A 15,330-nucleotide genomic window follows, 5' to 3' on the forward strand; every position below is an offset into this window, starting at 1 on the left:
AATTGAGGATGAATATGTTATACAAATGATAATTGACAAGTTGAACCCTTGGTATGTTGTATAAGCTATAGGAGCATTTATTAGGCAATATAATTATTTTATATTTTTACACTAATGAGATATGGTTGAATAGGTTTTCGTTCAATGAATTCTCATACAATTAAGAATAATTAAAAATCATTAAAGTAAATAAATTTCAATTATATGACGAGTTGCATAACAAAAAACTTAATAATTGTGAACATTTTTAGTGGCTAACAACATGCTTAGACAATCGAGAAATTGTTTTCGACAAAAGGTTTGATAATCTTTAGTACTGTTGTGAGCAACTAAAATATCATGTGATCAAGAATAACTATAAATCAAAATTTATGAAGAGTTGTGATAAAATAATCGTTATCATATATACGAGAAAGAACCTGAATACTATAGTTGATTACCTTTGGAAGATCCATTGCACAAAAGTGCATAAAACAACATTCTTTCAAGTGAAGAAGTATAAAAGCGAATGCACATATAACAGATCACTGAGTAACCTTTTAATAGAAAAATACCTGTAAATGAATTTAAGGTATTATTCACAAACATATGCACAATAACCCAAAGATAACTTCAAGAGAAATCATGAATGACATTAGTCTCGAGGAAGGTGTAAAGGTTAGTTACAAACAAGCATGGCATGGACAGGAATATATGAGGGATGTGCTATATAGTTCATTCAAATAGTCCTTCATAATGCTTTTCGCTTATTTGGATTATTTGTAAAGGCTAACAAAGGATTGCTAGAGAATATTTAGACTGATAAAAAAGATCAATTTAAGTACGAGTTCCTATCCTTCTGCCATGTATTGATGATTTTTTTAAAAGTTGTCTTCTAATTCTTATAGTAGATGATACATTCATAAATGGAACTACATGAGTATACTACTGTTGGCCTATAGTATTGATTTTTGTGATGCGATGTTTTCGATAGCATTTGTAGTTGTAAGTAAGAAGTTGAAGGAATCATGGGTTTGATTTCTTGAGCATGTGAATGAAGAATTCACTATTTTTGACAAATATAAAGAGATATTATAGTTTACAGTTATCTCATATAAGCATTAAGGTCTAACAAAGTACTCGACCAACTCTTTTTTTATATTGATCATTTAGCCAACTCTTTTTTTATATTGAAAAGATGATTAATATCATTTGAATCTAACACGAATGTATCACAATATTCATATAAAGACTTCACGCATCCCACAACAACGACATAACAACATGAGCAAAACTACCAATGACCATTTACCTTACCTCATATTTCTATGTGAATCTTAAAAACAAAGTTTCTATTACTTTTCTACTGACTAATAACAGCTAACTGACAAATATTAATTATTCACAATAAATGATTACTAAATAAATACAAGATGTAGCTCGTGGATACTTAGAGACTGACAAATTGACATATCCTTTATTTGAATTTGATAAAGTATCAATTGAAGAACTTTGCATACTTATATTTACGTATACAAAATATAAATTTTCATGTGCACAATCTTAAACTTAATTTATACTGGATATCTTAATTCATGTCAGATAGGGCAACCACCTCTAGCATCTAAAGTTACGTAGGTAAATTTAGTTATGCGAACTTTGTGAGGTCCACAAAAAAAATGTGTGAATCTATATTTTAATGAGAGTTTGTGATATCGAGAGTGTTCTTATATATCACACAAACCTCAGGAGGTTCGCGCATGCGAAGGGTAAAAAAGTCATAATTAAAGAAGTTAAGCATTTGCAAATTTGAACATGGGACGAATTTTGAAAATTGTGGGGCATTTCAAAATACATGTCATTTTTAACCATACAATACAACTATTTTCCGTTTTAAAAACCTCTATGTGCAAAAAAAATCCAACTGAATACATGTTATACTAAATAAACTATGATAAATAAAGCAAAAATCACATGTGGCCATGCTTTTTTTGGGACCTAACTTAGGGCCTAACGAAAATGAGACCACTCGACCATTCTCTCTCTCTCTCTCTCTCTCTCTATATATATATATATATATATATATATATATATAGGATAACATTTGCTATCCTTGTGTATAAGGAACCCCCAAATTGGGATTCATAGGGAGAAGCTATTTTGACTAAATCTGACCTCATGGATGTATTCAACATGGTTAAAACAATAGAAACAACCCTTTGAATTGTAGTTTTCAAATATAAAAATGTCTTTTTAAGGTTTAAAAATTTGGTATATTCCAAGCCATTGATATTTAATGCTCATAAAATCTAACATGTACGTAAGAAAAACAGGAATTTTGTTTTATTTATTACATGGAGAAACCTAAGTCCTAATAGGAGGTAGGTCTTCAATCTACCCCCAAAGGGATAAAACTTCATGGCTAAGACCACCACCCCTAAGGCCTATGCTAGGCTAGGCTTCGACTTATGCAAGAGGGTAGCACTTGCGAGAATCGAACCCCAACTACCTGTTTAATAGGCAAGACCCGCTCTAACTATGCTAACCCCTTTAGGGCTGTTAGAAAAACATGAATCAAACGTTAGTCTCTACTAAACTTAATATGTAGATCACGTATAGAGGGTGAGATGTGCAAAAAAAAAAAACTGAAAAAATAAAAATATTATAAATTTTCACTAGAGGGTTATTTACTCACGAGGGTGGCTAATATAAATATATATATAAAAGCGGGCGTATCATCAAACGAGCTTCCGAGAATTTTATATGGCCTGTTTTACGTTATCTACATTCAAACTGTGGTTTGGTTCTGTTTGTATTAGGTCCGGTCTTACTTGGACAGGATCCGGAATAATCACCAGAATAAACGGATTTACATCTAGACCCGATCTGAAGCGGTGCAGGTCCGACCCGTTCAGAGCCCTATATTTAACCGCGGGTTTCAAGTCCATCCCCGGATTTCACCCGCGAAAACAAAACCCCTATATAAACCATTGCCGGAATCTGCAGAGGCCGGGGTGAAAAAGTGAAAACCCGGGCGTTCCTCCCCTGGCTGTTGCGTTCTCCGGCCTCTCGATCCCTGATCGCATTGCTTCGGCCGTCCGATTGCAGGGTTTTGCGTAGCGGATCGGTAATCGGAGGATCTCTGCCGGAAAGCCGACGAGACTTCTTGGTGAAATGACGGAGAAACGAGAGATTTAGGGTTCTGATGGAGCGGTCGGTGAAAATCTACTTGTTTATGCTCAAGAGAGGTCCTCTATTTAGGGATTCTGCGTCTTGAGGACGGAATTGGTGGGCGATCGCTCGGGCGACTGAGTCGTGATATTTCAGCCAGAGTTCGAGGAGCGTTTTCGGAGGATTCGAGGGGATTTTGGGTGTTTTCGATGGCGAGTAATATTCCGGTAAGCGAGGTTTACTGGTCTCTGGTGGATAAGGCGGATAAGAAGTTCGTTAGGGTTAGGGAGTTGCCTTCTTATGGCAAGAACAGGTACGATTCGTATTTCCACAAGGTGTTCAAGGTCTACACTCAGTTGTGGAAGTTCCAGCAGGAGAATCGGCAGAAGCTGGTGGAGGCGGGGCTCAAGCGGTGGGAGATCGGAGAGATCGCGTATCGGATCGCGCAGCTCTACTACAGCCAGTATATGAGGACGAGCGAATTGAGTTATCTGACCGAGTCGTATATCTTCTACGAAGCGATCTTCGATAGAGAGTATTTCAAGGAGAGCCCGCAGAATCTGGGGCTCGTGAACAAGCAGCTGCGTTGCCTTGGGCGGTTCTTGGTCGTGTGCCTGGTGTCGAATTGGCGGGAGAAGGTTCAGCAGCTCATGAATCAATTCAAGATGCTACTTGAGGAATCTCGGAGGATGTTTCAGGTCATTCTTTCACTCCTTTGTTTTCTAGTATTTCTCCTTTTAAAGATCTTTATCGGCTGTTAGTTCAGATGGTGTATTAAGAAAGTTTCGTTTGAATGAAGTAGATTGATGATTGACCTGAAATTTGCGAAATGAGCTTTTTCTTGGCACAAGATTCAGTGGACAAAAAATTCACAAGAATAGGATTTACCAATTTGACATGGAAGCTTTTAATTTCATGCAAGAATAGGACTAATGATGGGAGACACTGTTTCAGTTCGTTTTGTGTCACTTGTTTATTCCATGCATCTTGATTCTTGCTTTATGCTTATTGTGTCCAAGTTTTATATTGAAAACAAGTGCTATAAGTTCATCTCTGTTGAGGTTGATATTTACAGAAATATGGTTCATAAAGCATGCATTTGCACATGAATGGACTTAATGGAAATGACATTTCCCTTCATCCTTCATCTATCTTTTTGTTGATGGTTTGGAAGATGCAATATGATTGCTATGATTTGAACATTGATGTTGCGGCTTCAGATAGTTGACAAGACCATGTTTTGAATCTTATCAAGCATTCTTTCAAGAAGAAGAAAATTGGCGTCCTCATATTGAGCCTAAGGTTTCACATTTTCTATGTTGCCAACTTGTTCATATATATTTTATGAGACTGGAAGTATATAATTTTGATTTAGTTTCCTAATAGTTAGCTCTACCTTATTTTGGTACATTTGCGGACTGCTTGAGAATTAGTTGTTTTTTGCATAATGTTGTCATCAGATTTTCTTCCATGTGATTATTGAAAGTTTTCCTCGCACCTGTGTTGAGAAAGAGAAGAGAGAGAGATCAATTGCGGCTGTCACTATTTCAGTAAAGTAAAATCGTGACCTAAACTTGTGTATTTAAGTTTACATTACAGTATGGGTCCGGGTCTGGTGTATCCAGACCCAGACCCGATAAATGCAAAAAGGGTTACATGGTCTTTACATGGATCGGTTACATGGATCGGGTCAGATCCTTTGCACCTTTTACACCCCTCCTCAAGTTGATCATGGTTTTGGACCATGAACAACTTGCTTTTAAGCATCCAAAAGCGGTCCTTGGTTAACCCTTTGGTAAATATGTCTGCAACCTGTCTTTCAGTGCTGACAAACTCAGGCTCAATCTCTTTTTCTTCAACCTTCTGTCTCACAAAGTGTTGGTCGATCTCAATGTGCTTGGCACGACTGTGATGTACTGGATTGAATGACATGTTGATAGCACTTTGATTGTCACAGAGCAAGGTAGTGTGAGAGATCTTTTCTCCTACTTCAGTTAGAAGATGCCTGATCCATGTGACTTCGGCAGTGGCAGCAACCATGGATCTATATTCAGCCTCAGTGCTTGATCTAGCGATGGCTTTTTGTTTTCTACTGCTCCAAGAGACTAAATTTCTTCAAATGAAGGCACAATATCCTGATATAGATCTTCGTTCGTCAGGATCTCCTGCCCAGTCTGCATCACAATATACAGTAATTTCGTGTTCGTCTTGGCCATATGACTGTGGTAAATATATCAATCCATCCCCAATAGTCCATTTCAGATATCTAAGGATCCTCTTGACTGCTTCCATATGTCCAGTACGAGGCACATGCATAAATTGAGACACTTGATTGACTGAATAAACAATATCAAGTCTAGTGAATGTGAGGTATTGTAACATTCCTATTATGCTGCGATACCTGGCGGGGTCATCACATAGATCTCCATCATGAGCGCTAAGTTTTTGATGAAGTACACTCGGAGTTCCCAGAGGTTTGCAGTCTTTCATGCCTGCCTTGCTGAGAACATCTACGGTGTACTTGTGTTGAGTGAGTGTCAAGCCATGAGCCTGGTTATCAACTTCTACACCAAGGAAATAACGTATAACTCTAAGATCTTTCATTTTGAACCTTTGACCTAATAAGTCTTTTATTTCTTGGATGTGGTCCGCAGAGTTTCCTGTGATGATAATATCATCGACATAAATTAATAATAGAGTGGTCACAGGCGGGCTTTTAAAAATAAATAATGAGTGGTCCAGCATGGAACGTGAAAATCCATGTTTCTGAATCTCTAGCGAGAAGCTATCAAACCAAGAGCGAGATGCTTGCTTCAGGCCGTAGATGACTCTTTTTAGCTTGCATACATGGGTTTTACAATTTTATTTTTGATATCCAAGGGGTTGTTCCATTTATACTTCCTTCTTCAAATTCCCATGTAAGAATGCATTTTTTACATCAAGCTGACTCAACTTCCATCCATGTTCAACAGCCAGGGAAATGATAATTCGAATTGTTTCCATTCTTACAACTGGACTAAAAGTCTCATCATAGTCTTGCCCTGCTTCTTGAGTGAATCCTTTTGCTACAAACCTTGCCTTATATCGTTCAATGGTTCTATCTGGCTTGTACTTGATTTTGTAGACCCATTTGCATCCGACAACATTTTTGTCAGGTGGTCTTGGAACAACTTCCCATCTTCCACATTCATGCAAGGCTTGCATTTCATCATTCATGGCTTCTACCCATTTCATAGAAGCGGCTGCCTGATAATACATGATGGGCTCTTCTTCCTTATTGATGACAGTTAAAAACAGTTGAAGATCCAAGGAGAAGTTGTTATAACTAACCCACCTGTCAATAGGATGTCGTATGCAGTTTGATTTTCTGGCTGCAAGAGTATGAGGAGCAGGATTGGCGACTGAGACATGATCTGAATGGCTTGATGTTGTCGGTCTTTGTCTAGAATAGACAATGCCTTTGTATCTGCTCGGTACTTTCTCTGCATTCTGTGACCCTGACGTCCCAGTGTTCTCAAACACCTCTTCTTCTTGTTGCACACAATTTGAGGAACATGTTTCATTGGAGCCAACAAAAAGTTCTGAGCTCAGCCAAGGATAGTAAATTTCAGTTGGCATATTCGTTGTATCAGCTCCGTGATCAAAATTTTGTTCATCAAAGACAACATTTCTTGAGGTTCTGATGCGTTTGTTGGTGGGATCATAACACATATATCCTTTGTAGTCATCTGCATATCCCACAAATATGCACTTTTGGGCCTTGTCTTGAAACTTGTTTCTCAGGGACTGATCGATATGCACATAGCAGACACATCAAAAAACACGCAGATCATAATAACTAGGATGAGTTCAAAAAAGACAATGATAAGGAGACTTATTTTCCAGAACAACCATAGGCAGTCTATTTATCACATGCACAACAGAATGAAAAGCTTCTGTCCATAGGTTGATGGGAAGATTGCTGTCATGAAGCATACTCATGGCACTTTCAACGATATAGCTGTGTTTTCGTTCAACAATTCCATTTTGTTGAGGGGTGTGAGGACATGACACCCTTCTTCCTATTTCGTTATTTTGAAGAAAAGAAATAAAATCACGTGATGAGAATTCTCCACCTCCATCACATTGGAAAAATTGAATGGACTCAGAAAATTGATTTTTGACAAGGGAAAGAAAATTTTGAAACAAAGAAAAGACTTCCGACTTATTTTTTATGAAATATATCCAAGTGTATCGAGAATAGTTGTCAACAAATATTAGATAGTATTTGCTTCCAGATCCAGAGGTAATTGGGGCGGGTCCCCATACATCAGAACAGATTATCTTAAAAGGTTTTGAAGCTCTCTTATTAATGGAATGAAAAGGCAATACACGACTCTTGCAGGAAAGACAACTGGGACATTTGTGACTGTTCTCATCCCTATTGAGACTTTCTTTTGGAATGAGATTATTAGATACAAGTTTCTCAATAAAATGACTCCCACAATGTGCTAACCGACTATGCCATAAGAATGACTTATTACATTCAGAAATACTAAAAACATTAGCAGAAGAGGATGAACACGACTCTAATGAGGGCTTTGAATTCAGGTGGACAGGGCGAACAACATGACAAGGAGCTTCTTCAAAGACATACATATTGCCTCGTCTCTTTCCTTCAACGAATGTTTCCCTCGTGCGTAGGTCCTTGACCTGCACAGAGAAGGGAGTGAATTCAACTGAAGCATTATTATCATCAATAAGTTTGGAAACATAGACAATATTTTTCTTAATGTCAGGAGCATGAAGAACGTCAGAAAGAGTAAGAGTGGAATATGACATGGGAATGACCGTTTTTCCAACATGAGAAACAGGATGGTGGGATCCATCTCCAGTGACAATCTTACTTTTTTCAAAATAAAGAATGAGATTAGAAATCTTACCTGCATCACCTGTCACATGAGTCGCTGCCCCTGAGTCGACAAACCAAGTGCCTTCATCACTCTGCTTCAATTTCAACTCTGACAAGGCAGATATCAGCAAATTTTTAATCTCTCCACTATTTGAGAACTTCCTTTTGTTTTCTGTCTGTGGACCCTTTCCTTTATTCTCTGGATTATGCCAACAATTCGCCTTGATATGCCCCTTTTTGTTACAAAGGAAGCAAGTAGGAATGGATCTTGATCCCTGCGTATGAGCTAACGTATTTGGAGTGGGAAGCAGACCACGCCCTCCGTGTCCACTTCGCCCTTGTCCTCCTCGTCCTCGTCCTCTACCATAAGTCACTCCTGTGGCAAAAACTTCCTGAGAATTTGTGTGAATGTGAGATTCGTCAGAGAACCCTTTCAGAGTCATCTCATATTGAATCAATTTTGCTCGCAACTCATCAAAGGTAGGAAGGGCAGGGAGACACAATAGTGAAGTGACGATCATATTGTAGTCGGATCCCAATCCACTCAGAGTCTGTTGTACCATATCACTGTTACTCACCGCGCATCCTATAACTGCAAGTTGGTTTGTGATAGTCTTGGTTTGTGATAGTCTTCATCTTGTTCAGATATTCCATGATGGTCATGGAATCTTTTCTCAGCATTTGAAATCCCCTCTTGAGAAAAACCATTCGTGCCTGCGAAACTTGTGAATATGTTTGAACCAATTTTTCCCAAAGTTGCAGAGCTCGGACCTCTTGGGACAAGGTGGAAGTGATATATGCAACCACCGACTGATCTTTCCTTTCCCAGTTGAGGTACTCTACATTCTTGACATACACAATTGAACTTACTCCTTTGTCGTCTTTTTCCTCTCTCGTAACAAATTCGAGTGGAGCGGGAGTGGTTCCATCAAGGTGACCTAAGAGACCTTGACTCCTTATAAAAGGAATGATTTGTCTCTTCCAAATCAAGAAGTTTGAGGTAGTTAACTTTTCAGAAACGAGTTGAGTGAGAAAACTTGAAGAAAGATTGGATGAAGAGGAATGAAGATCCATGAAGAAAAGAGTTTTAACAAGAAAAAGGAACCTTTTTTTTTGTTACTAGAGTATCCACAGAGTGCTCAGTCTGCAGCCAGAGAGGTTTGCTGATCGTCTTCCTTTTTTTTTTTTACGATTGAGAAACTCAAAGATTGGCGACCAGAGGCTGTCAGAAGAAGGACTGAGTTTTCTCTTCTACCTTCTGTAAGGTCGGATATCTAAGCAATGGAAAAAAAATTTCATACTGTATTTTCAATGTGGAAGCAATGAGAAAAAAAAAATTCAGACTGTATTTTCAATGTGGATCCCACTCGTAACAGTCAAAAGAAATATGATACGAGAAAGGACAAAAGAGAGCAAAAGGAATGAGAGTCTAATAAAAAAGAGGATGTCACACAACAGGCTGGACATAAAAAAGGTTTAGAATCCCATATTTGATGTTGCAGGTCTGCCCGAAATGCACGATCAGACCTGGATATCCAGCCCAGTAGAAGAAGGGATACGTAGAAAAAAAATTTGAATGGGTTATAATTTGATCTTAGTGTTTCACGTGGAACATGGCATTCACGTGAAACGAGCTTTTCCCTTTCTTTGATGTACAGGGTTATCGTGAACCAGGATTCACGTGAACTCTTCGTGAACAGCTTAGGGATTCACGTGAGACGTGAATCCACTAAAAAAGAAAAGAAAAGACTGAAAAAAAAACATAAAAGGGAGAAACGAGAGATGGAGATTGGGAATGGAGGTAGAGAAAGAAGAAATCTGAAGGAGAAAAGAAGATGGGAGATGAACGAATCCTCAAACCTTTGATCCGTTGCACCTTTGGAATCCTCTTCAACCCCTAGATGGATCTACGCTCTGATACCATGAAAGTTTTCCTCTGCACCTGTGTTGAGAAAGAGAAGAGAGAGAGGGAGAGGGAGAGGGAGAGGGAGAGAGAGAGATCGATTGCGGCTGTCACGATTTCAGTAAAGTAAAATCGTGACCTAAACTTGTGTATTTAAGTTTACATTACTGTATGGGTCCGGGTCTGGTGTATCCAGACCCGATAAATGCAAAAAGGGTTACATGGTCTTTACATGGATCGGGTCGGATCTTTTGCACCTTTTTCAATTATTACAGCTCTACCTTCTCAGTTTTTCCCCCTAATTTGTTTCCGTCCCTTTGTGTCCTGCCTCATGCCAGAACTAGGGACAGAAAAGTAGCAGAATTGCTGCCTTTTCCATTGGTGCTTGATTTTGATAAAAAGAATGTTGTTTATCTTGCCAGCAAGGTTTATTCAGAAGAATACAGTTATTGCATCGACATTTTGGTTTCGTTTCAGAGTACATTGATTGAGCCATCTCATTCTCTTAGATTGCTATATATCTGCATCTTCTAGGCCTTGCTACTATTTAGTTACTTCTCACTTGTTCTTCCTTCCTATCATACGCTTCTTACTAATCTCCATGAGCTGTGGATGGATAACTTGGTGTGTTTTGGGGTGGGATTCACTCTCAAAACTATAGGTTTCCATGATTTTGACTATACTTTTCTGCATAGGAAATCCTCACTCTTCTATGACTGTTTGAGTCAAGTTGGCTCTTTATAATGAGTTGTTCGTGTACATTTTATAAACTGTGCTTGTATTGTACATGAATGGCTGTCAAGTGGTTTTCATATTAAATAAAGGCTGGTCCTGTGAGATGAATGTTTCGGATGGAAAGTGAAACAGTTGTGTTGTTTAGAAATTTAGTTGATTTTGTCCGAGACTTGTACAGGGTTTTTTCCATTCATTTTTTTTTGAATTATTGTTCTTTCACTTGAAGAAACTTTGCTTCTTGTCCTTGTCCAGGAAACTGATTTTAAAGAATGGAAGCATGTTGTGCATGAGATGGTTAGGTTCCTTAGAGTTGATTCAGATTTCATGAATATCAGACCTTTGCGATACAGTTTGGTCCTTGATGCCCATCTTGAATCTGTTCCACATGTTTCTTTTGAGGAGAAGAGAGCCTTGCATTTAAGAGATGCAATCTTGAGCAGTTATCATCACAATGAGGTTAGAAAGCAGTTTGTGCCTGTAACAGTGAACATATGTTTTGATGCAGGATTGTACCCATTCATGTTTTTCCTTGATTATTTGACTTATTCTTCTTTGCTACAATAATTTCATATTCTGCCCTGTTGGTCCTTTCTCCAGGTTAAGTTCACAGAACTTACTCTTGATACTTTTAGAATGCTTCAATGTTTAGAATGGGAACCTAGTGGTTCTTTTTACCGTGCGAGGGATTCTGAAGTGAGTAAGAATGGTAAGGAAGAAGGTCTAGCTGGAGCGACTGCCAGCACTCGTACTATGCATCTGGAAGATATTACGGATCCTTCATTGCCACCAAACCCTCAAAAGACCATTTTGTATCATCCATCTGCTACACATTTTCTTGCGGTGAGAGATGCTCTTGCATTTGAGCCTTTGGTTCTGTGAATATTTTCGATTGTAAATATTTCATGTTTGCCTGCTGTATTGCATTCTTTAATGCATTAAGATGTTGATTTTGAGAGAAATCTTGGTTGTCAGCATGCAGTACTGTTCTGATCTGTTAGAAGTGTGAATAATTAAACATGAAATCTCCTTTGGTTTGTCATATTACTTAGAACCATAATCATTGATCTTTTTAAAATATCGCGATATTATTAGTCCTTCAAGGTCATCCGATATTTTCTAGATGTTTTTTCGCAATATTGCCAAAATATCGCCATAACATAAAATATCACAATTTTTCCTGAGATTAAAAAACATCATTTTTATATATTTTAAGTATTTGTTTCTTTTTACATTTAAAAAACTTTTCTGATTGTTTCTTTATATTTTGCAATAAAAATACTATAAAACCTATTATTTCTTAATTTTTATTATTCTTTATGTATTTTTTCAAATATTAGAACTTCTGATATTTTCCCAATATTCTCCTGAAAAAAATGACTTTTTGAAAAAACTCCCGAGAAAAACCTTCATGAGAAATTGCTGAGAACGATATTGGTGACTAATGCTTAGAACATGAATTAAGTATATCAATGATTTGACTTTGCTGGGTGAACCATTAGATAATGCAGCATCTTATCTCATTAATGTGAACCTGCCTTTTATAAATACCTGTCTATGATGCCATAGGGGCTATGATATTCCTGGAGCTGTTGCTTGCTTTAAAAACAGGTATGCCAATTTATATTTGACTTAACACAATCTTGTTGCTGGACGGGTGCCCGGGTATGGTGTCAAATAGGCAAGGGTTCCCTCACTTTGTTGGACGGGTGGGGGTAAAGAAGTTAGTCCAAGACCATAAAATTAGGTTAGCCACTTGGAACATAGGGTCTTTAACTGGTAAGTTGGTAGAGTTAGTAGATGTTACGTGTAGGAGAAAGATTGATATTTTATATCTACAAGAGACCAAATGGGTAGGTGAGAAAGCAAAAGTGATAGAACCTTGGGGATATAAGATTTGGTATACAAGAATAAATAGGAATAGGAATGGAGTAGGGATTGTTATGAATCGTGAGTTTATAGATAATGTAGTTGAGGTCCGTAGGAAGGGTGATAGGATTTTACTTATTAAATTAGTATTAGGTACGGATATTATTAATATTATTAGTGTTTATGCACCTCAAGTAGGTTTAGATGATTCCATTAAGCGTTAATTTTGGGAAGATTTAGATGAAGTAGTACAAGGGATATCTTATGGAGAAAGGCTTTTCATCGACGGTGACCTTAATGGGCATGTATGCATTAGTAGGGATGGATTTGAGAGTATCCATGGAGGTTATGGTATAGGAGAAAGAAACAAAAGTGGAGAAAGGATTTTAGATTTTGGTTTGTCCTATGATATGATCTTAGCAAACACTTGGTTTAGGAAGAGGGAGTCTCACTTAGTAACATTTAAAAGTGGGGTTAATACGAGCCAGATAGATTTTTTCCTACTTAGAAAGAGAGATAGGGGTTGTTGCATCGATTGTAAGGTTATACCTGAAGAAAGTGTAACTACACAACATAGAGTCTTAATTTTAGATCTTAGAATTAGACAATGCCGCAAAAGGGATAGACATATGATAGATCCTAGAATTAAGTGGTGGGCACTGAAAGAAGCTAAACAAGGAATGTTTGTAGAGCAGGTAGTTAAGGAAGTTGATTGGTGTCTCGAGGAGAATTCAGAATCAATTTGGAATAAGATAGCGGGTGGCATGAGAAAGGTGGCTAAGGAGGTATTAGGTGAGTCTAAAGGCGGTGCACCGCTAGGTAAGGATACATCGTGGTGGAACGAGGATGTCAAATTAGCTATTAAGGTTAAAAGAGAGTGTTATAGAAATCTAAGTAAGAGTCGTGATAATGAGAATTTGGAGAAGTATGTGATAGCAAAGAAGGAAGCTAAAAAAGTAGTTCGGAACGCGAGGTATAAGGTATATAAGGAGGTTTATGATAAGTTGGATACCAAAGAGGGCGAGAAGGATATTTATAGGCTTGCAAAGATGAGAGATAGGAAATCGAGGGATCTGAGTATGGTTAGATGTATCAAAGATGAAACGCAAAGGGTTTTAGTCAAAGATGAGGAGATTAAGGAGAGATGAAAAGATTATTTTGATAGGCTATTTAATGAAAGGCATGCTCAGGATCTTGGAGACTTGTCCATTCCTTTTCATAAGATGAATCGTGACTTCATGCGCAAGATTCAAAAGAAAGAAATTGCAGAGGCTTTGAAGAAAATGAAATCAAGAAGGACAGTTGGCCCAGATGGTATACCTATCGAGGCTTGGAAATGCTTGGGAGAGAAAGGTTTAGAATGGTTGACAAATCTTTTTAACAAGATTTGGCGGACAAATAAGATGCCTAATGAGTGGAGGAAGAGTACTTTGGTGCCTCTATATAAGAATAAAGGTGATATATAAGATTGCACAAACTATCGTGGTATAAAACTCATGAGTCATACTATGAAACTTTGGGAGAGGGTGATTGAGTCTAGGTTGAGGAAGGTTGTCATGATATCGGAAAATCAATTTGGTTTTATGCCTGGAAGATCAACTATGGAAGCTATACATCTTCTTAGACAACTTATTGAGAGAAATAAAGAGAGGAACAAAGATTTGCATATGGTTTTTATTGATTTGCAGAATGCATACAATAGAGTACCTAGGGTCGTTCTCTGGTGGACAATGATGAAGAAAGGTGTTTCTCTTAAGTACATTAGTATAATTAAAGATATGTATGAAGGAGTAGTAACCAATGTCCGCACTTGTGGAGGGGTAACAACCAATTTTCCTATAACAGTTGGGTTACATCAAGGATCTGCTTTAAGCCCTTTCCTATTTGCTATAGTGATGGATGAGCTTACGAGATCAATTCAAGAAAATGTGCCGTGGTGTATGTTGTTTGCTGATGATATTGTTTTGATTGATGAGTCTAGAGCTGGGGTTAATGCTAAGTTAGACTTATGGAGACAGACATTGGAAGCAAGAGGTTTTAAGTTGAGTAAGAGTAAGACAGAATACATGGAATGTCAGTTTAGTAAGCAACGAAGTAGTGATGAGAGTGTAGTGAAGCTTGGTGAGCAAGAAATACCGGTGGATGATTGTTTCAAATATTTGGGATCTATCATTTAAAAGTATGGAGAAATTGATGGAGATGTAAATCATAGGATAAAGGTTGGGTGGATGAAATGAAAAAGTGCAACTGGAGTGTTGTGCGATCGTAGAATGCCATTGCGGTTGAAGGGAAAGTTTTATAGGACGACTATTAGGCCCACTTTACTATATGGTACAGAATGTTGGGCTGCCAAGAGACATTATATTCAAAAAATGAGTGTAGCTGAGATGCGTATGCTGAGATGGATGTGTGAAAATACAATAAAAGATAAGATTCAGAACGAGGAGATACGTAAGAAGGTAGGCGTTGCACCCATTGAAAATAAGATGAGAGAGAATCGTTTACGGTGGTTTGGACATATTCGGCGAAGGCCTAATGATGCTCCAGTTAGAAGGATGGAGAAATGGGAAAATATATTAGTTAAAAGAGGTCGGGGTAGGCCTAGGATGACATGGATGGAGGTGATAGGAAAGGATATGAATGCTTTGAACCTCACTGAGGACATGGCATTGGATAGAAATGATTGGAGGAGAAGGATTCATGTGGAAGACCCAAAATGATTTTCTTTTTTGGTTCATATCGCCGACCCCAATTGTTTTGGGATGAAGGCGTAGTTGTTGTTGTT

The 15,330-nt window shown here is 37.9% G+C and overlaps 1 protein-coding gene across 1 annotated transcript in view; it reads left to right on the top strand.

The window, feature by feature from the left end:
* The first annotated feature begins 2,931 nt into the window (after nucleotides 1-2,931).
* LOC149822104 (signal transducer, putative (DUF3550/UPF0682)) overlaps nucleotides 2,932-15,330 on the top strand; it is a 50,699-nt gene continuing 38,300 nt past the window's right edge. Inside the window, exons 1-3 of the mRNA XM_089981643.1 lie at nucleotides 2,932-3,848; nucleotides 10,932-11,135; nucleotides 11,277-11,519. Of these exons, the coding sequence (XP_089837769.1) occupies nucleotides 3,360-3,848; nucleotides 10,932-11,135; nucleotides 11,277-11,519 (936 nt within the window). The 5' untranslated portion in view covers nucleotides 2,932-3,359. The remainder of the gene's footprint in view (nucleotides 3,849-10,931; nucleotides 11,136-11,276; nucleotides 11,520-15,330) is intronic.

The sequence above is a fragment of the Nuphar pumila genome, chromosome 11, assembly GCF_984573655.1.
Source record: "Nuphar pumila chromosome 11, dmNupPumi1.hap1.1, whole genome shotgun sequence".
Classification (NCBI taxonomy): domain Eukaryota; kingdom Viridiplantae; phylum Streptophyta; class Magnoliopsida; order Nymphaeales; family Nymphaeaceae; genus Nuphar; species Nuphar pumila.